This window comes from Betta splendens, chromosome 8 (genome assembly GCF_900634795.4).
Source record: "Betta splendens chromosome 8, fBetSpl5.4, whole genome shotgun sequence".
Lineage (NCBI taxonomy): Eukaryota > Metazoa > Chordata > Actinopteri > Anabantiformes > Osphronemidae > Betta > Betta splendens.
Window position 1 is genome coordinate 2,691,367 of NC_040888.2, and position 18,785 is coordinate 2,710,151.

At 47.3% G+C, this 18,785-nt stretch overlaps 1 protein-coding gene across 5 annotated transcripts in view; it reads left to right on the forward strand.

Annotated features, from left to right (window-relative positions):
- The window catches only part of cacna1ha (calcium channel, voltage-dependent, T type, alpha 1H subunit a), a 91,053-nt gene that overhangs the window by 57,248 nt on the left and 15,020 nt on the right, over nucleotides 1–18,785 (forward strand). For all 5 annotated transcript variants that reach the window (XM_055510937.1, XM_055510938.1, XM_055510940.1 and 2 more), the window contains 16 exons: nucleotides 5,370–5,482; nucleotides 5,960–6,093; nucleotides 6,716–6,813; nucleotides 7,872–8,034; nucleotides 8,511–8,835; nucleotides 10,147–10,239; nucleotides 10,683–10,921; nucleotides 11,298–11,818; nucleotides 13,381–13,547; nucleotides 13,674–13,868; nucleotides 16,602–16,753; nucleotides 16,888–17,073; nucleotides 17,150–17,267; nucleotides 18,055–18,210; nucleotides 18,306–18,393; nucleotides 18,492–18,775. In XM_055510937.1, the coding sequence (XP_055366912.1) occupies nucleotides 5,370–5,482; nucleotides 5,960–6,093; nucleotides 6,716–6,813; nucleotides 7,872–8,034; nucleotides 8,511–8,835; nucleotides 10,147–10,239; nucleotides 10,683–10,921; nucleotides 11,298–11,818; nucleotides 13,381–13,547; nucleotides 13,674–13,868; nucleotides 16,602–16,753; nucleotides 16,888–17,073; nucleotides 17,150–17,267; nucleotides 18,055–18,210; nucleotides 18,306–18,393; nucleotides 18,492–18,775 (3,032 nt within the window). The remainder of the gene's footprint in view (nucleotides 1–5,369; nucleotides 5,483–5,959; nucleotides 6,094–6,715; nucleotides 6,814–7,871; nucleotides 8,035–8,510; nucleotides 8,836–10,146; nucleotides 10,240–10,682; nucleotides 10,922–11,297; nucleotides 11,819–13,380; nucleotides 13,548–13,673; nucleotides 13,869–16,601; nucleotides 16,754–16,887; nucleotides 17,074–17,149; nucleotides 17,268–18,054; nucleotides 18,211–18,305; nucleotides 18,394–18,491; nucleotides 18,776–18,785) is intronic.

Consider the following 18,785-nt stretch of genomic DNA (forward strand, 5'->3'; position numbering starts at 1 on the left):
GAACCAGCAGAACTATTTGCTCATCAACTCTATCGTACATTGTCTCTGATGTTGTTCCTTTCCTTCAGCATCCAGTGTTTTGGAGAAACGTCTTCTCATACGTGACCTGATGAAGAATCAGAATCTGGAAATTATATTCATAATTAAGTCTGGTCCCAGATGTCTAACATAGACACTGAGTGTTTAAGGAGCCTGAACCTCTGAACCCTTTTATTAAAGTTTTTGGCTTTGTGTACTCAACCGTGCAGGACCTTCTCTGCTTGACGCTGCATTATTTTGACCTTTGACAACACTTATTAAACAGGCAGGCAGCTTTTATTACAGCAGCTGGTAGATATGGAAATGATGAAGGACAAAATGGTTGATATAAATAATTTGTAAACTGACACGCTCATCATAGCAGGCAACACAAACGCACATTAACGGACAGACACACGCGCCGCTGCCTGGATGATTGAACAGAGTGGAGGGTGTGATTAGGTTATTACATCTGATGGGATCGAGTTTGCTCTCCTCTAATGAAAGAGGGATGGACTGGAGCATGAACAGCGGGGACGGTGTGTACAGGGGGGTTCAGGGAAATAGATTGCAGAAGAGAAAGGGGGAAGGCGATGCTGAGATTAAAGCACGGAGGTGAGAGACAGGGTGGATGAGGAGAGAAGGTGTGAACATGAAATGTAAAGTCTTATTTTTTTTTTTAATCTCCAATTCATCAGCTGATTCAGTCTGGAAGCCACACGTTAAATCCCCAAACACTTGAAGGATCCACTTCAGAGCAGCTTGTCTCCAGCTCTCTCTCGTGTGTACGGATGCATAGACTTGCTTTACCTCCAGCCATCTGTCTTCATGGCACTGCTCTAGATCCTCTAATGCACAGATTAATTGCTTGTCCTTTGGCCCCAGAGTTGCGGAAGTGAGGCAAACCAAAGCGAAGCAGACAGGGCGAAATGCATCTGCTTGGACGGAAGCGGTGTTTGAGGCGAGAGCCAAAGTTGGTCGTGCAGCTCCAGTCAGGAGCCGAGCGAAGGTTTGTCCCTGTGACCACAGACAGGATCATCTGACTGTAGGACAAGCCTGGCATCAGGTCAGCTCTATTACGGGTTCACGCTGAAGCTCCTTCTTGGACCTGCTGGAGTCCACCCTATTTTAGGTTACGGCCACTCTCTGTAACCCTAGAGATGACTTTTATGGCTGTATAGATTGAACTCTAACTAACCTCGGAGCTCCTCTCTAACTCGGGCAGACAGGCTCACAGGTTCTGACCCTGGATGAATTATTGCGATGGAACACAACTGGACATCGCTTTGACTGCTCCAGTTGCTCCAGTTGTATAACGCACCTCCTTCCCTCCTCTCCACACCATCTGCAGCCTCCTCTCGGATGCACAGGCGCCGACCCGACAGCTCGACCGGACTGGGCTTGACTCTGTTTACACGTCGAGCAGAGGCTTGGCATTGTGCGTGTGCTGCATGACCTCTCCCGAGTGCCTCTCTGTCTGCCTAAGAGGCCGTGTAGAGGAAATGTTGTTGTCTTGCATCAGCAGCCATTTGTGTCTCAACATTGGTGTGTGTGCGAGGATGAAGGTGCTGCAGCTCTTTGCAGCTGCTCCTCGTGTCCAGTCAGAGGAAACAGAATCCTGCACCATGTTGGACCTGTATGGAGGCAGATTGATCAGACGTGTGTAGGTGCTTGAATGTTTAACGTGTGTCTGGTTGGTGGATTGTATTGGTTGTATTCGCACAGCAGACACTTTAGAAACAATCCTCAGTCCTGTCCTGTGACGTTGGCTGTCAGCCTCTCGTTAAGACTCGCAGATTCAGTAACGCCGACACATCTGCAAGATGACACTTCGTTATATAATCACACAAAAGCAGGCAGTATTTTGAATGACTTTTGCCCTTGAGTGAGGGAACTAATTTCTCCAGCAGACCTTCAGTGTGTGGTGCCCTCTGAAGTCCACTGGAGTTATAATAAAGGAAATAAGGAAACATAAATCCAGTCAGTAAAAAGGACTTTTAGCACCTTAGTGCATTAGCTTTCGCCAAGTGGAATCGACGATCACAGCAGCCATTTAACCAGTGATGAATAAAGAAAAGTCTAGCTCCTGACTCCAAGTCCATCTCACCAAGGCTTGTTTTCATTCTGTGAATCTTGGTGCTGACAGATTTTGTATTTGTTGATGTTTTTGTCGCAGAGTGAAGTTAAACCCAGCTCAAATCGACTCACAGAAGGTTGAACCCGCGCACATGTAGTGTGTAGCTCTGGAAGAGTGACAGATGTACTATTGAACTATTGTGTTTGACATGACACAGACCTAATTTGTTTAAAGTGCTGCAGCATAAATCGAACTCAACAACTGACCAGACCTAGATTGGTCACTGCCAGCAATGGAAATTCAATCATTGTACACTACATATATTCAGTTGCGCTTATAGCACGAGGTTCCTCTGCTGCTACTGAGAGTTTCTATGCGTTCAAACTCCAGTGTCTTTAGTGTCTCTCCAGTGTCTTTAGTGTCTAAAGACACTGGAGTTTCCAGTGTCTCCAGTGTTAGCCTGCGTATTCTTAGCTAATCTCCCATTAATGCTACGTGTGTCCATGCATGCATGCAGCTGTGTTTGTGCGTGTGTGACGGGGGAGCGAGGACAGCACGGGGATCGGGAGGTGTTGCCCGCGAAGATTAAAAAGGAATTAGAGAAAGAGATATAAACCGAAGAGAGCGAGGGAGATTCTCTGAATATTCAAATCTCCTGTTTTAAGTCTTTTGCAGATTACCTCTTCTTTGATCTGCGGAGGAAGGATCAACCTTACGCTGCTTGACTCGATGTTTGCAAGTCGGAAACACAGGCACGCATTCTGTACAGTCACAAACAAGCTGAAGGCAATTTCACATGAGTGAATACGTTTTAGTCTTAGTGTTAATACTCACAACAACTTTATAACTTAACACTGTTTTATGCTGCTCCCCTGAGAACACCGTGATATGTGCTTTACACTAATGCGAGGGCTGAAAGCGCATTTAACTCATTTGTGGAGTCCTGCGTGAGCAGATACACGTAGAAACGAATGGCTCACATCTCACCCCACCTTGAACGATTCCCCTGTTTTAGGTATTTGAAGCACTTAAACACTTATGTTTATTTATTTCATTTTAATGTGTCTCTAGAGAACGTGCCTCATTTTGTTTCTCGCGCTACCAGCACCTCTGTCAACTTCAGTGTGTGGGAACCACAAACCTACTGTAGCAAAGGGCTGTGGACCATTTTTCTCCATAAATAGAACAGACAGCTCAGTTTATGCACTATCACGATGGCGGGGCCGGGCTAATTCCTGCTTGTTTTTCGACTGGCGCTGTTCTGTTAGCTGATCACTTCAGGTGTGTTCAGCCAGTCAGGAGCTGTAAGTGCAGGACAGGCTGGCAATAAAGTGAATATGAGAGGATCTGTAAGCTTTGTGCATAACGTGGATTCATACAGATTCCATGTCTTATATTTAGTCGTGGATTCTCATTTAAATTCCTCCAGAGTGGATGAGAGATGAAGACCTGACTGCGGCGCAGCACATTGGACACTTGTCAGCTTTGGTTAATTAAGTGGCCTGATATACTGTAGGTGAATAGTGGAAGCCCAAACTCAGGAAATCCTGTGTCAGATGCACAACGGGGCCTGAATACAAATGATTCAGTAAAAGGGCCTGAGCACATCCTCTGTGTCTGTCTATTTAAATGCAACTGTAGAACAGCTCGCTGAAAATATGGGCAAAAATAAAAGGGTGAACACATTTTTATCAGTCTACTCAAACAGACTGAGACAGGTGGCTTTGATACTCTGATCTGATTGATCACCAGGATTCTCATTTAAATCAGCAAGGCACAAAACCTAAAGCTTTTATCACGAGACGATCTGCAGCAGGCTACAGCTTTTTACTCAAACAGCCACTGGAGGAGGAAGGTTTTAAGGTGCGACTTTTCTGCTGATACCAACTCCTGACTTGGTCCCTGAACGCATCGTAGGTCCCTGTTGTTTCCCTTTCCGTCACATCCTGTGTGTGTGTGTGTGTGTGTGTGTGTGTGTGTGTGTGTGTGTGTGTGTGTGTGTGTGTGTGTGTGTGTGTGTGTGTGTGTGTGTGTGTGTGTGTGTCCATATACATACATACCGCTCTAAGTTTGAGTAATGCAGAGGACCATTTGTTTGTGCGTTAACTCCCTTTTTAATTAGAACACAACCTCACCCTGGGAATACAGTACAGCACCGCAACGCACAGCATCCACCAGATCAGCGCCGCGTGTGGGACCAGAGCCAAACTAAGTGCAAGAAAGTGCAGCATCAGTGCGTTTTTTTTAGTTGAGCAGATGATTTAACAGTTTCCTGCTTTGTTCCTCCTCTTTTGGCTCTTTCAACCACACTCTCCCCGTCGCTCACTCATCCTTCTTTTAACATTTATGAAAATTACTGCTTACAGCTGCAGCGGTGAGCACTTTCAGCACTTCACACGTGTTTGCTGAAGACCGGTCTGATTTGAGGTTTCGCGTCAGGCTGCATCATGTTGTCAGCGTGCTGAGATGGGTTTATGTGCAACGACACTGATGCATTTGATCCTCCGTAAATCTTTGTTCTCATGTTGAATATCCCTTTGTGCAGAAATCCACCAGATTTGTATCTGTTTTTAATGAAAAAACTAACCGCTTTGTCCTAAATAGATAATCTCACTGGCAGTTCATAAAGGATAAAGAAAGGATAAACCAGGCAAGTAGAAACCGAGAGCGTTTCAGTCGGGGCACAGGAGACAGCTGTCAGTTGTGTTGTACTTTCACCTTTGATAAGAAACTAGAACTTTATTTTGAGACACACCAAAGATTTGTATGAAAGCTTTTTGTTATTTCTTTTCTCTTTCTCTAATATTTTCAATAACTGCTCCACAGTCAATGCATGTGTGTACTGTGGTTATAAAACCTCCACATTTGCGGTTTGCCAGGATTCTGTCTCCTGGATTTGCCACTTTGTCACTGATCAATATCAGGAAACACTACAACAGGATGCTCAGTAGACACGAATCCATTAAAATGTTCATTTGTGAAATTATGAAATGGTCTGTAAACAGATTAGCTTCAACTTGGGTCATTATCGAGCCCATTAGATGCATTAGGGCTGCAAAAACAGCAGGTTCCGGTGTCTGGGGGGCGTTTGCTTGCTCACGTGCTCCCATGGCAGAGACAAGTCGTCAGCTGGTCGTGAAGAACAGAATCCTGCTCCTGCATTCATGATGATGCAATAATAACACAAATGACATCAAATGTCACTGGAGCAAACCTCCATCCTGTGGTGTCGATTGAATATCACGCCTTGTGTTCTTTAACTTCACCTCCTGCACATGGTTCGAGCACGTGTCCATGCTGGTGATCCTGCTCAACTGTGTGACGCTCGGGATGTTCCAGCCCTGCGGAGACGTCAAATGCCAGACGGAGTGGTGCCAAATCCTCCAGGTCAGTGCAGCAGCCTTTGTTCATGATTTCATTTTAAATAAAGTTTTCACCACCATCAGTTGAACCCCAATGCTACTCCATAGTCTGAATAATCATGAACACTTTAGCCTAAACAAAACAATGATAATTGATCCTAAGCTAAATATTTCACTTGTGTAATTCCTCCTGCTTCGCGTGTTCCTCATCCTGAGACGTGCTCATTACACTCAAACACAGACGTGGTTTTTTCTGTGCTAGTCGTCTAATTAACTGAGACACAGCTGTAACCACGCTAAGCTACAGCATTCCCTGCTGAGACGAAGCTGGCTAATGGAGACAAGAATTCTCCTCTCAGACAACTTCCTCTGGCACTTTCACACTTTCTCTTAAAATGTGAGGCTGTATTGTTGAGAAACTTAAGGTTGTGACCTTTTCTGTTGGCAAGAGGTCGATTTCCCGTTCAATTCTGCGTCTTTGCTTCGTGTCATGTGCTTGCAGGTTTTGGACGACTGTATATTTGCTTTCTTTGCTGTGGAGATGGTCATCAAGATGGTGGCCCTGGGAATTTTCGGGTCCAATTGTTACCTTGGAGACAAGTGGAACCAGCTTGACTTCGTCATCGTCATGGCAGGGTTAGTATCCCGCAGTTCTCAGTTGTCATCCGCAGCCACAGAACAGGAGGATGTTTAGAATGAAACAGACAGACGAGCAAATTGTCTTCCTGAGGTGTAAACATGGCAGCTCACAGCTGACACATGACAAAGACGAATGCTACAGGTGTATGTTTCCTTTCACGTCCCGTTTGTGCATTTGTCCTCAAAATGTCCCGTCGTTATCAAAACTGAAGCGTCCTATTCTCAGGCACACTGTGTGTTCTGATTCAGTCGTTCAGGGCAATAAGAAAGCGACACAAGAGAAAGGACTGTCCCCCTGCAACTGCCTGCATCAGGTTTCATCAGACTAGAAAGTTCGAAGCAGCAGATTTTTTTTACATACGGAATCAAAACTGGCAACAAACATAAGTGAACCAGTGGAAAATAAGCAAATACAGAAAGAAGATAGTAGATACGCAATATTTACTGGACTGATTAACGGGTTTAGACCAGAGCAGGAGCCCCTCATTGCTTCAGCTGCTCCCATGACCTCACACTGCTTTGCAATCATTGAACAAAATGCTTGTTATTGTGGGCATTATTGTATTTCGACTGTCATTCCTCATGCTCTGTCTTGCTCTGATGCTGAATGCCTCTTCAGGGTGATGGAGTATTCTCTGGATGGGCAGAACGCCAGCCTGTCGGCCATTCGGACCGTGCGAGTGCTCCGGCCACTGCGAGCCATCAACAGAGTCCCAAGTAAGGACGCCCGACGCACTAGAGTTTAGTGATATGAGGTCGGCTTTAACCTCGCAGAGCTTTGTCATTTTCTTAAAAGCTCTGAGCAGTGGTCATGAATCTACAGCTGAAGAGGATCATTATACAATGGTGTCATAACAGGGAACAGCATTGTTAAGCATCCTCCACCAGGCAAGCGCTCAAGCTGGTGCTGGTCTGTTTGTTTGTCACACTTGGGCCGCTGGTTCTGGCGCTTTTTGTTCAGTGGACAGAGTTTCAATCACTTCTGTCGCGTTTAATTGCATTTCATTTCCTATTAAGCCAAATTCATAAAACGAATCAATAGTGGGAGAACGAACCACACTGTAGCTGTACTTATCACTAAGCTAACCCTGAACCACTCAGTCCACTTTACAACTATGGACTAGATGAAAAAGGTGCAAAACCTATTTTGTCGTAGTTTTCAGTTGCTCCCTGAAGCAGAAATGACACAGAAATGAATAAATGCGAGGGAGAGTCGCAGTGAGGAGGACAACCTCGGGCAGTAAACACAAGGTCAGTGCAGATCCAGTGAAAGCCCACAGACTCATATTTACTGTAGCCAGACCTTGAGGATTTCTTGAGGTTAATAGAGCTGTGTGAAGGTTTTCTTGCCTCCTAACTGGATGGGACGTCTCCGCTGTTGATGTGTTTTCGTGCTGTAGCCTAGAAACACGGAGCAGCGCCCGGGTTGTTCCTTGTTTACAGCGCTGCTGCGTTCGCTGGGATCTGCTCATCATCTCCCCACTGTCTAGCTATTCTCTCCTGTCCCACGGCGTGTGGTGTCAGAACACTGTATAACGGGAGTGGAGGCGCATTATTCCTCCTGACTCAGTCCAACCTGGTGCCAGCGATGCAGCGCTGCAGAGGTCGTTGTGTCGGACGGTTTAACCTTGACACAAGTTGTTTTTGTGCTGTTGACCTCAAACTGAAGTTTCTTTGTGTGATTATACGATCAGTTTACATGATTATTTAGCCCAAACAATGAGGAGATCAGGCCCTGTATCCAGTTATGTTCTGACTGCACCTCCTCTCTGCAGGTATGCGGATCTTGGTGACGCTGCTGCTGGACACGCTGCCCATGCTGGGGAACGTCCTCCTGCTCTGCTTCTTTGTCTTTTTCATTTTCGGCATTGTGGGAGTCCAGCTGTGGGCGGGTCTTCTGCGCAACCGCTGCTTTCTGGGAGATGAAGACGTTCGAACGTAAGGGGGCCTGATTCTGTGATAGATTTTGCATTTGCTTCTGGGCAGGAAGCGGCAGAAATGTCTCCCCACCATCGATCGGATCTGCATTCCTTTCTAGTAGAGAAAACACAAAAGCTCCATTAAGAGACTTTAATGCAATCATTATTCATTTCCACCACTTTGAGGAATCATTTGGCGGAAACCATATGGTGACCAGCAACGCATTCATTAACTTTGCTTCTTGGAATATAAAATGTCCGATGGGAACATTACTCAAGAGTTTGTATCGTCAATAACACAAACACGGTCATAGAAAGAGCCAAATTAGCCAAAAGCAACTTCAGTTTCCAAAAACTGTCCTTGACATCCTTGAACTAGTTATGATTTTAATGCAATAGTACAAATGGCAAATGGCCGCTTCATTCAGGACCCTCCTGGTTCAGAAGCTCATCCTACTGCACTGTCTATACCTCTGTTCGTCTCTTCCTGTGCAGGATTTACAACTTGTCCATAAATCGTTACTACATGACAGAAGAGGGTGAGGACAACCCGTTCATCTGTTCCGCTGCCCGTGAGAACGGGATGAGGCGCTGCCATGATGTCCCGCGTTACTCCGAGGGCGGGGCCGAGTGCTCATTGGCCCCTCCCCACCCACCGTCGTCCCTGATTGGCCCGGCCCTCGCAGCAGGAGGGGCCAGTGTTAACGGCTGCATCAACTGGAACCTGTACTACAACGTGTGTCGCCCCGGTGACTTGAACCCTCACAAAGGAGCCGTCAACTTTGATAACATTGGCTACGCCTGGATAGCCATATTCCAGGTGAGACGAGTTGAAAGAGCATTTTTGAATTTATTGTACTTCACCTGCAACAGATAACAGTAGGTGTAAAATGTTTTGAGGGCTTCTACGTATCCATGTTTTCTATTTTAACATCAGAGTCTTGGTGCTAATGTTCTCTGCGTGTCAGGTGAAATCCAGCTCTTCTCCTCCAGCCGTCCAGGACCTGCTGCTAGATCTGTCTTTGTCTAATGGGCTTTGACTTGCACAGCATGACTTTTTCAAAGAGCACCACCACCACACCAAACATCACCACTGCTGAACACGTCCCCACACACGTTAATCTGATCACAACTAGCTGCTCACTACTTGGTCTCGGTGCACAGCGGGGGGCCTCAAACATCATGCGTGTTTTCCTGCTTTATTAAACATCACGGAGTCGTGTGTTTATCACGACTGCTGTTTACTCACAGTTTGTGGTCACAAACCTCTGATTTATTTATTTATTTTGCTACTAATTTTTACACCGTTTCCGGGGTTCTTTTCAAATTCATAAAGTACAAGTGTCTGTGTGAACCCTAAAAACTTAATCGGAAATGCATAGATTAAACGGATGTATAGCTCTCAAGTTGTATATAACAAACCAGAGTGATGCTATGAGGGGATGCACTGGTCCAAAACAGTCTGAGAATGTGCAAAGTGCTGTGGCTCTCCTTTGTCCTGCAGTGAGAATAGATGGAGTGTGAACAAATGTTTCACTCACATCACACTACAGGTTAATTGCTGGTGATCCTGTACAAACACAGATGCCTGACAGGAACAAGCTCTCTGCTCCTGATCTGATCTGAACATAGGTCAGGAGCAGAAGGTGGAGGAGACCCGGTGAGGGATTCATTCAGGGTGTTACCTCTGTGATGTTAACACGAAGATGGCTTTGACACAAAGCCATCCGTCATCCTAAGCTATGTTAGGGTTGAGCATCCCCTGAACCGAGGACAGCAGCCTGGAAAATGGTTTGATGGCGTGATGTTTTACAGGTGTGTCTGTTCTCTGGGGCAGCAGCTGTGGGTGTGTGTGTGTGTGTGTGTGTGTGTGTGTGTGTGTGTGTGTGTGTGTGTGTGTGTGTGTGTGTTGTTACACACAGGCACATACTGTACACGTGCCTGATGACGTTGCCAGTCGTGTGCTGTGTGTTATTCTGAGGATTTGATTAAAGGTTAAGGTGTGACTGAGTTTGAGTCACTTGAGTTCAGCTTAAAGAAGATGAAAAACCATAAATCTGTGTGTTTCTATATTCTCCTTGTCCAATATAATACCACAATTCATTTCTCTGTTTCTCTGTGTCTCCACCAGGTTATTACGCTGGAAGGATGGGTGGATATCATGTACTATGTCATGGATGCACACTCCTTCTACAATTTTATATATTTTATATTACTCATTATTGTAAGTACTTGCTTTTTTCAAATGTGTACTCATTTATAGGTCATGGTTGGTGCATGAGCTAGTTCTTAGTTGAGATTATTCACGCTGCCTTATGAGCTTCCTGTCTGTCATTTGATGCTTATTATGCTTTCAGAGAGAGAGAGCTAAATGTTTGACAAAGAGGATGTGGTGAGAAAGAAAAATGGAAGGAAAATCGAATTGATTCATAGAGAAGCACAAATTAAGATAAATGATCACCCCACAGAAAATGATTTATGAAGTAAACTTTAGTCATTGTCTGATCTTTTATCTCATATTTTAAAGAGTGGAGACTGCGATTTCACAATGAAACAGTGACTGTTTCTTAGCTGTTCCTGTGCTCTCCTGCTCTTCTGTCATTCTATATGAGCCTTTCCAGCTCCACCACTGAAGCCCTGCTTTATCTGTTTAACTTCCATCACCAGGTGGGCTCTTTCTTCATGATCAACTTGTGCCTCGTGGTCATCGCCACCCAGTTCTCTGAGACGAAGCAGAGGGAGAACGCTCTGATGCGGGAGCAGCGAGCGCGCTACATGTCCAACGACTCCACGCTCGCCAGCTACAGCGAGCCGGGCTCGTGCTACGAGGAGATGCTGCGCTACATCAGCCACCTTTACCGGAAGTTTACCCGCAGGATGCAGAGGTTATACTCTGGATGGCACAGGTCAGGCATGAGAACCCAGATCCCATTCACTCGTGTTAGTAGGTTTTCTATCACGACGAAGTTCTGTCAGAAATAGAAAAAAGTGCTTGAATGAGCTTTTAATCCCACCTTTTCCCCAGGTTGAGTGAGTCAAGGCTTTACCCAGCAGCTGATAGATTCTGCTGGGCCTCCTGTGTGTGTTTGAAACACATTATGACTCATTTGGAGAAACTAAAATGTGTTTTGTAGAAAAAGCTTAATCAGACATCAGGAATCACGCTGCGTTAAAGCTCTGAAAGTGGTTGAGATGCCGTTCAGACATGCACTCATTGTTTGGGAGTGATGCATGTACCTTCTCCATGCCCATGTTTACTTCATTCCCATGTCTCCTCTCCAGCAAACGGCGTAAAAAGGTCAATCCTAATGGAAGCAGCGGAGGCAGCAATGGAGGTAACGGACACGGCCACAGTTCCAACAGGGGCTGCGGAGGCTCCGGCAGCGCAGTGTGGTTGAGACCCATCTATAACCTCCTACAGCACCATCAGCACCAGCACTGTCGCCTCAGCAACGGCGGGCAGCACACCGTCGGCGTGGCGGCCGCTGAGCACACGGATGGAGGCGGCGGGGAGGAGCTGGAGATGAAGTCGCTCTCCGTCCCCAGAGGAAGCACAAACGGCGGCGGCGGCGGAGCCAATCCCGCCGCCGTCGCTCACAGCATGGGGGCGCTGCTCCGGCGGCTCAACGGCGGCATGAACTACCCCACCATCCTGCCGTCTTTCGTGTGCAGCTACAGCAGCAAGACCCCGCCGCCCCACTCCCAGCAGCGCGAGACCAGTGCTGAGCAGCACCCGTCCAACCATTCAACATCTGAGCACGCAGAGACACTGAACAAGCTCCACCAGCTGATGGGACAGCACAGTAAGAGAGCACCTTCTCACCCCGTTGGTGTCAGGGATCACTGAAACCATATTTGTCTTCAAAATTCCTTTTTATCATCATCATCATCATCATGATCATTTTTTATGCACTTACCTCTGCCCCGCCTTGGACCACACATGCTCTGTGTGTCTCAAGCAGCACTTAGGGAGTCCTGACAGGAAATCCATGCCTCAAGTGTTGAGGTGGCCATTAAAATGTAGAGGGATGAGCAGAGGCAGGGAAAGTACGCAGTGCGAAGGAATGTAAATAAGAATATAAAGATGGCGTGCTGTTTTGAAAAATGAGGATTAAGAAGAAACAGGAGAGAAGTCGAAGGTATGAAAGATTCAGGTCCAGAGGGAGACAGAGAGAGGAATAAACGAGAGTAATAGAGAGGAGGAGAAAAGATCGACGCGTGGGGATGAACAAAGGAGGGTCAGAGTGTGGAACGGCATTAAGAACAGAGAGGAGACGACACGAAGTTGTGTTTGTGTCAGGGGAAAAGCAGAAGAAGGGCGACAGCCTAATGGGGCGAGGCTGCGCTCGCACCTCCACACAGCAGCGCGTGATCAAGAGCAGAGGAGGTACGCGTCCTCGCAGGAGGGACGGGCGCGAGTGGCGTGACGTAGACGGAGGGCGGTGATGAGAGGCGCCGGCACCACCGAGCTCCACGCGTCAGTTAATCTCTCTGATCTGCACAAAGTCAATACGAATCCTTCAGGGAGCGAGTTTTAACGATCAGCCGGGAAGTACAACACCTCCGCCGCTAATGCGCTGAAGATCACACTATTTAAATCCACGTTAAGTGGCTGCGATTTAAAGATCGGTGCTTGAGCGAAGGCTGAAATCTACACGGAGCAGCGCGTCCTGTGGTCGCTGGACGTCGATGTCCGTCAGACGAAACCTCGCAACCTGATGAGATTAGGGTTCGAATGCTGTTTCTGCTTGAATGACCCCATTGTACAACCATAACCCTAATGTTTTGGGGAACATTTCTTGTTGTCCGGGCCTCAGATCTAATTGTAGCACAAATGTAATTGAATCTAACCTAATATAAGGCAGCATAATGTAATGTGGAGCTGAACAAGCCTTTTGCCAGACAGATATTTTACCCTTCATATGATTTATTAAACAAATTTGTTTGAATGCAAACAAGAGAAAGAGTCAAAAGATTCAGATAAACAGATGCGGATGTTTATTTTCAGTCGTGATATTCAAGCGATAATGAGACAATAAAATATGATGACAGCTCTCACAACCCCAGCTCGTAGCTTGAGGTATTAGAAAGCGTTGTAAACAACATCATGTTGTTCTGGAGCTGCTTTTGAAGTCACTGTCGTTTCCAGAAGTCAGGCTTTGGTTCTTTGCTGTGCTTTTGTTCTGTGCTTTTGGAGAGGATGTAGTGAGGGAACAGAGGGTGAGAGGAGTCAGTACCCGGCCTCTCGCATAGGACGGGCTTTTTTTAATAACAACAACATTGTATCATAGTCTGTTTCTTTTAGAGTTAAACATTTGATCATTTCTTTTGAAGCTGCATGTCCGACCGTCTCTTTCCCCGTCAGGTCGCCAGAGGCTGCTGTACCAGCTGGCGGGTGTGGTGCCCAGCCCCCTGCTGCTGGAGCTGCTCAGCTGCCCTCCGTGCGCCCGCAGCCTGGAGACGCTGGAGCTGGAGCTGGGAGACCTGGAGGGAGGCAGGGGGGAGGTGGACGGCCTGCACGACTTCCCCCAGGTCAGACAGGAGCGATGCTGCTGGTGAACTGTGTGATTGATGGATCTGAGCAAAGCAGCGTAAAGTCACTATTATAGTTTTCACCTTGTTGCCTCAGTTTTAAAACTGTGCTCATCGTTCCTCCAGGGGGGCGATTTGAGAGGCGGGAGAGGTCGGGGGAGACGGCGGGGCGTCGTGGAATACAAAAATGGAGTGGTTCAGGCCTGGGTGGACTTCAGGGAGAAGCTGAGGCGGATCGTGGAGAGTAAATACTTCAACCGAGGGATCATGATCGCTATCCTCGTCAATACTCTGAGCATGGGGATCGAGTATCACGAGCAGGTACGAATACAGAGCAGCGTGTGTGTGAGTGAAAGGGGCTTAAATGATGGGAAATGAGGGTGTGGGTGAGGAGCTCGCTCACTCTCTCTCACACACTCGCATGCGAGGGCGGCAAAACGCACTCTGCAGGCTTTGGTTACTAGTTTACCCGTGCGGCCAACATCTGGCAAGTATCAGCCTAATAACACTTCCCATTTCCTCTCCTCCACTGTCACACTCGCAAAAAGCAGCAACGCTTGTCTGCACCATTTTAAGCACAACCTCTTCATATCCCGCCAGATAAACTAACCAAGAGAAAATAGTTGTGTATGCAAACCAGCGAGTGCTCCCTCTTCTCTGCCTTTCCCATAACTCACTCTCCAGGGGTTCTGTGTGTGTTTCTATCTTCGTAGTATAAACATACGGAGCGGCTGTGAGAGCCATGGCCTTATTGGGCCAATAACACACACACACACACACACACACACACACACACACACACACACACACACACACACACACACACACACACACACACACACACACACACACACACACACTCACTCACGCGCGCGTTATGTAAGGCGTCCTCCTCCCCTCAGCACTCATCATCCTCATTATGTGACACCTAGGCAAACCTTATGAGACTATGAGTGTATATGTGTGGACGTAGGAGGCATAGTGTAGAGTAGTGAGTGTGAAGCAGGAAAGGCTGGATGAGAGAAAAGGGAAGTGACAGTGGCTGTGTTTACACTGGCGCTAGTATAATGGCTGCACTGGGTTGAATTACACTGAACAGGTGTGTGATTTATCTCACTGGCTTCATTTCCCTCAGTCCTCTGCATCATTGTGAAGGTTCCTCCTTCTGCCCTGCTTTGGCAGAGACGCCGTGTTTGCGTGGGCGCACGACTCTCTACCTCTGTTCTGGTTCCTTTTCTCATATTCTTGAGGGCAAGGTCGTATGCAGAGTTGTACTCACGTACCCAGACACGGAAAACGTCCTCCTGAGAGAACAGCGACTCATTCTCTGCTCCATCTAACGTAACAACTAATGCAGTCAATCAGGGGAATGCGTATTCATGACCTGTTCACATTAGGAGCTGCTGAAACATACATAGTTCCCATAGTTATATAGTTACCTAACGTTACCCATCTTTAAATGCCCACATGCCCCTGAAGCCTCTCTCTCCTGCCCTTTACCCTGTGATGCACACTTTTATTCTCACGTCATGCATTTTGCAGACTCATTAAAACTCATCTGGATTCTTTTCCTGTCAGGTCAATGAGAGGCACTAAGACGTTCAAAGGACCGTTCTGTATCTTGTCTTGTGCCTATTAAAGCAGTCGACTGCTTTTGGGCTAAAAACACACTGATAAGATAATAATACAGAAATGATATTGCTACCTGTCATTCATAGAGACATGAGCTCATTCCAGACTATCTCCTGCTGAACCCTTTAATGTTGCTAGAAATTACAGTATACTGCAGATTCTGTGTATAAACTACCCGCTATTACTATAATACTGTTTCAGATCAAACCTAAGGGAAGTGAAACAGATTTTCATTCTGCTTTCTTTGTTCCTCACCTTCTCTTTTTTTTTGCTACCAGCGTTGGTCTGACAGTTTAGTCGCTGGCTGTTTTCTGCCCTCACTCTTTGTACAAATTGTCCTCTACTGACTGGCCAGTACATAAAGTCGTTAGAGCACGTCAGCCAAGCTAAAAGGGGCTCTCAGACAGCTACTCTATTCATGACACACACAATGCTGCGCTTACATACATTATTATTTAACAGTGGGCTGGTGGCACTTTCATTACACCATAGAAATCAAGGTGCACACTATGGACTCGCGGGCTGTAATTCCCCCACAATGCTACATGTTTTTATGGCTCACAGGGTGGAAATACATCTTCACACTCTGCTTTACAGTGTGTTGAGAGGGGACAGCGCAGTAAGGCTACAATAACACAAAATAATATGACAGCTGAAGGGCACAAATCTAGAAGCTGAGGGTTTGACAGCGGAACAAGGTGAACGCAAACCAGCCAAATGAATTGTGATTCTGGCTAAAGCGCAACGAGGTGGTTGCAGCAGGAAGCTGCTTTAATCCCAGAGGGAAGAATCTGGGTGACGTCGAGTTCCTGTTCGGATGAATCATTTCAGAGGTGCTGTTCGTCTAATCTGCCAGAGAAGTGACCACTACGCGACCACAGTGACAACATGCGTGTAAGACGGGCCTTGGTGCCATCTGTTAACTCTGTGTCGACACAGGAAGCTGCATCCAGAGCAAATGTTAAGCACAAGCTGAAGCTCTGGGAAACTCCCTCCGACCTGGGAATCGTGTGGGTAGGTCTCAGGACAGGACCAGCTAAATATACACAGCATGAAGCGCTTTGCTGGACGAGTGGGTGAAAATGTTCTATACGTGTAGATTGGTGTGTAGATTAATAAATACTTCAGGTCACTGAGCCTGAGATGAAAGACTTCATGCTTTATGAAGGCGAGGTGAGTAGAGTAGATCCGCAGTGGTAAAGTACACCGCTGCTTCTGGTTCCATCTGATTGATTGGGGCTGACTGCAGGGCAGAATGTGATTGATAATGTCTCAGCTCAGGGCACAAGGACCAAAAGGCGTTTCCAGCTCAGTGATAATAGAGTGGTGATATTAACTAACTGTTGTTTTTGCTTTGTTTCTTTCCATCGCTCTCTTTTCTCAACTTGCCTCATCTCTCTTCTCTCTCTCTCTCTCTCTCAGCCAAAGGAGCTGACTGATGTGTTGGAAATCAGCAACATAGTCTTCACCAGCATGTTTGTGCTGGAGATGGGCTTCATGCTGCTGGCCTTTGGGTTTTTCGGCTACATAAGGAACCCGTACAACATCTTCGATAGCATCATCGTCATCATCAGGTGATAATCAGCACGGGGCCGTCCTGCTTTATTTCTTCTCCATCTCATAAGTCATACCATTTTAAGTTGACATCAATGTGTGCAACCAATGCGACCGACCCCTTTGGGCTGATTTGCCTGCTTGTGGTGCTCAGCGTGTGGGAAATTATAGGCCAGGCAGACGGCGGGCTGTCGGTGCTGCGGACCTTCCGCCTGCTGCGGGTGCTGAAGCTGGTCCGCTTTCTGCCAGCGCTGAGGAGGCAGCTGGTGGTGCTGATGAAGACCATGGACAACGTGGCCACGTTCTGCATGCTGCTGATGCTTTTCATTTTCACCTTCAGGTGAGAGAGCGTTGTCATGCTCGGGTGAGGCCTAGCGAACGGCTCTGACGCCTGCGCTGTCTCTGTTCCCCTGCAGCATACTGGGCATGCATCTGTTCGGCTGTAAGTTCAGCCTCCGCACGGAGAATGGAGACACTATCCCCGACCGCAAGAACTTTGACTCCCTCCTCTGGGCCATCGTCACCGTATTCCAGGTAGCTTTTGATCCCATGCTTGTTGATCCTTCATGTCTTGTATCGATTCATTTAAACTACACTGACGCTGGCCAACAAACTAAGACGCAGAGCTGTGGCAGAAGGAGAAGTTTCCCTTTCTGGCTCCTATACAACAGTATTGAGTTGGACCTGGACAGAGCTACAGTACTGGACCCAAAGGCAACCAGACATTTTATGGCAACAGAAAACAAAAAAGGCCAAATGTGCTACTTTACCATCTCGAATGGAAATGTCAGGCTGAGCCTGAAGTGCTCATACACTATGAGCTGCATTGTCCCCCGTGTGTGTGCTGCCCGTAGCTCAGCGACCGTGGAAAAGAACCCGATGAGGCCGTTTATCCAGCGCCGTCTGTGTGCGCGGAGGTTCCGCTCACACACGTGCTGCGCGCGGACCCGCACACACGTGCGCGCCGATAGCACAGTGAACTGCATTCCCGGCGCTGTGTGTAGCGCGTGGGCGAGGACCGAGTAAGATTTCATGCTGCATCATGAAAAGCGCTTTCATCTCTCACATTGATGCAAGCGAACACACACACACCCACACACATGTCATCTTTTCGTAATCCCACGTTGTGGCATGATGGCGATGAGAGTAGCTTTTAACTGGGTTATATAAAGCCTCTAAACCTGCCAGGGCTGATTTCTCTTATTGCCTCCTCTTCTGTGCCCCCCTTTTTAATCACATCTGAGCCGTTTGCTTCCGTCCTGCTGCGTCTTCCGCTCCTGCCTTATTTATCATTGTTGTTAATGTTGTATCCGACCTATAGATTCTTACCCAGGAGGACTGGAATGTGGTGTTGTATAACGGCATGGCCTCCACCTCTCCATGGGCAGCGCTCTACTTTGTGGCTCTCATGACGTTTGGAAACTATGTGCTCTTTAATTTGCTAGTGGCCATCTTGGTTGAGGGTTTCCAGGCTGAGGTGAGACCTAATGATGATAATGATACTAACACTAGCACCAGTCGTGTGGATGACGCTCCCGTTTGCATGGCATGTGCCGTGTATGTGTGTTGTAGGGTGATGCCAACAGGTCTGAGTCCGATGATGAGAAGAAATCAGACAACTTTGAGGAAGATGAGAAGGTGGAGCAGCTCAGAGACACTGGTGGGTTCAACGAACAATGTTGCGTTGTTAATGTGTGGTTGTCTGACTATATCCAGCTCAATGATAGGTGATAATGAGTCACCCCTTCCTCCCTGCAGAGCTAAAGATGTACTCCCTCATGATGACAGCAAATGGCCACGTTGACCCTCGTGGCTCACTGCCGCCTCCCATAATCATGCGCACGGCAGCCACCCCCATGCCGACTCCTAAGAGCTCTCTGGGGCCCGAGTCTGTCCTGGGGGATGAGCTCGTGTACAGGGAGGGGGTGTCTCAGTATGGCGAGCTTGGACTGAGCTTGTCTGAGGCAAGAGCAGGTCATAGCGAGTCTCGCCGGGGGAGCTCCGCCTCCATGGACCCCGCGGCCTACGACCAGCGTTCTCTGGTGAGTTGTG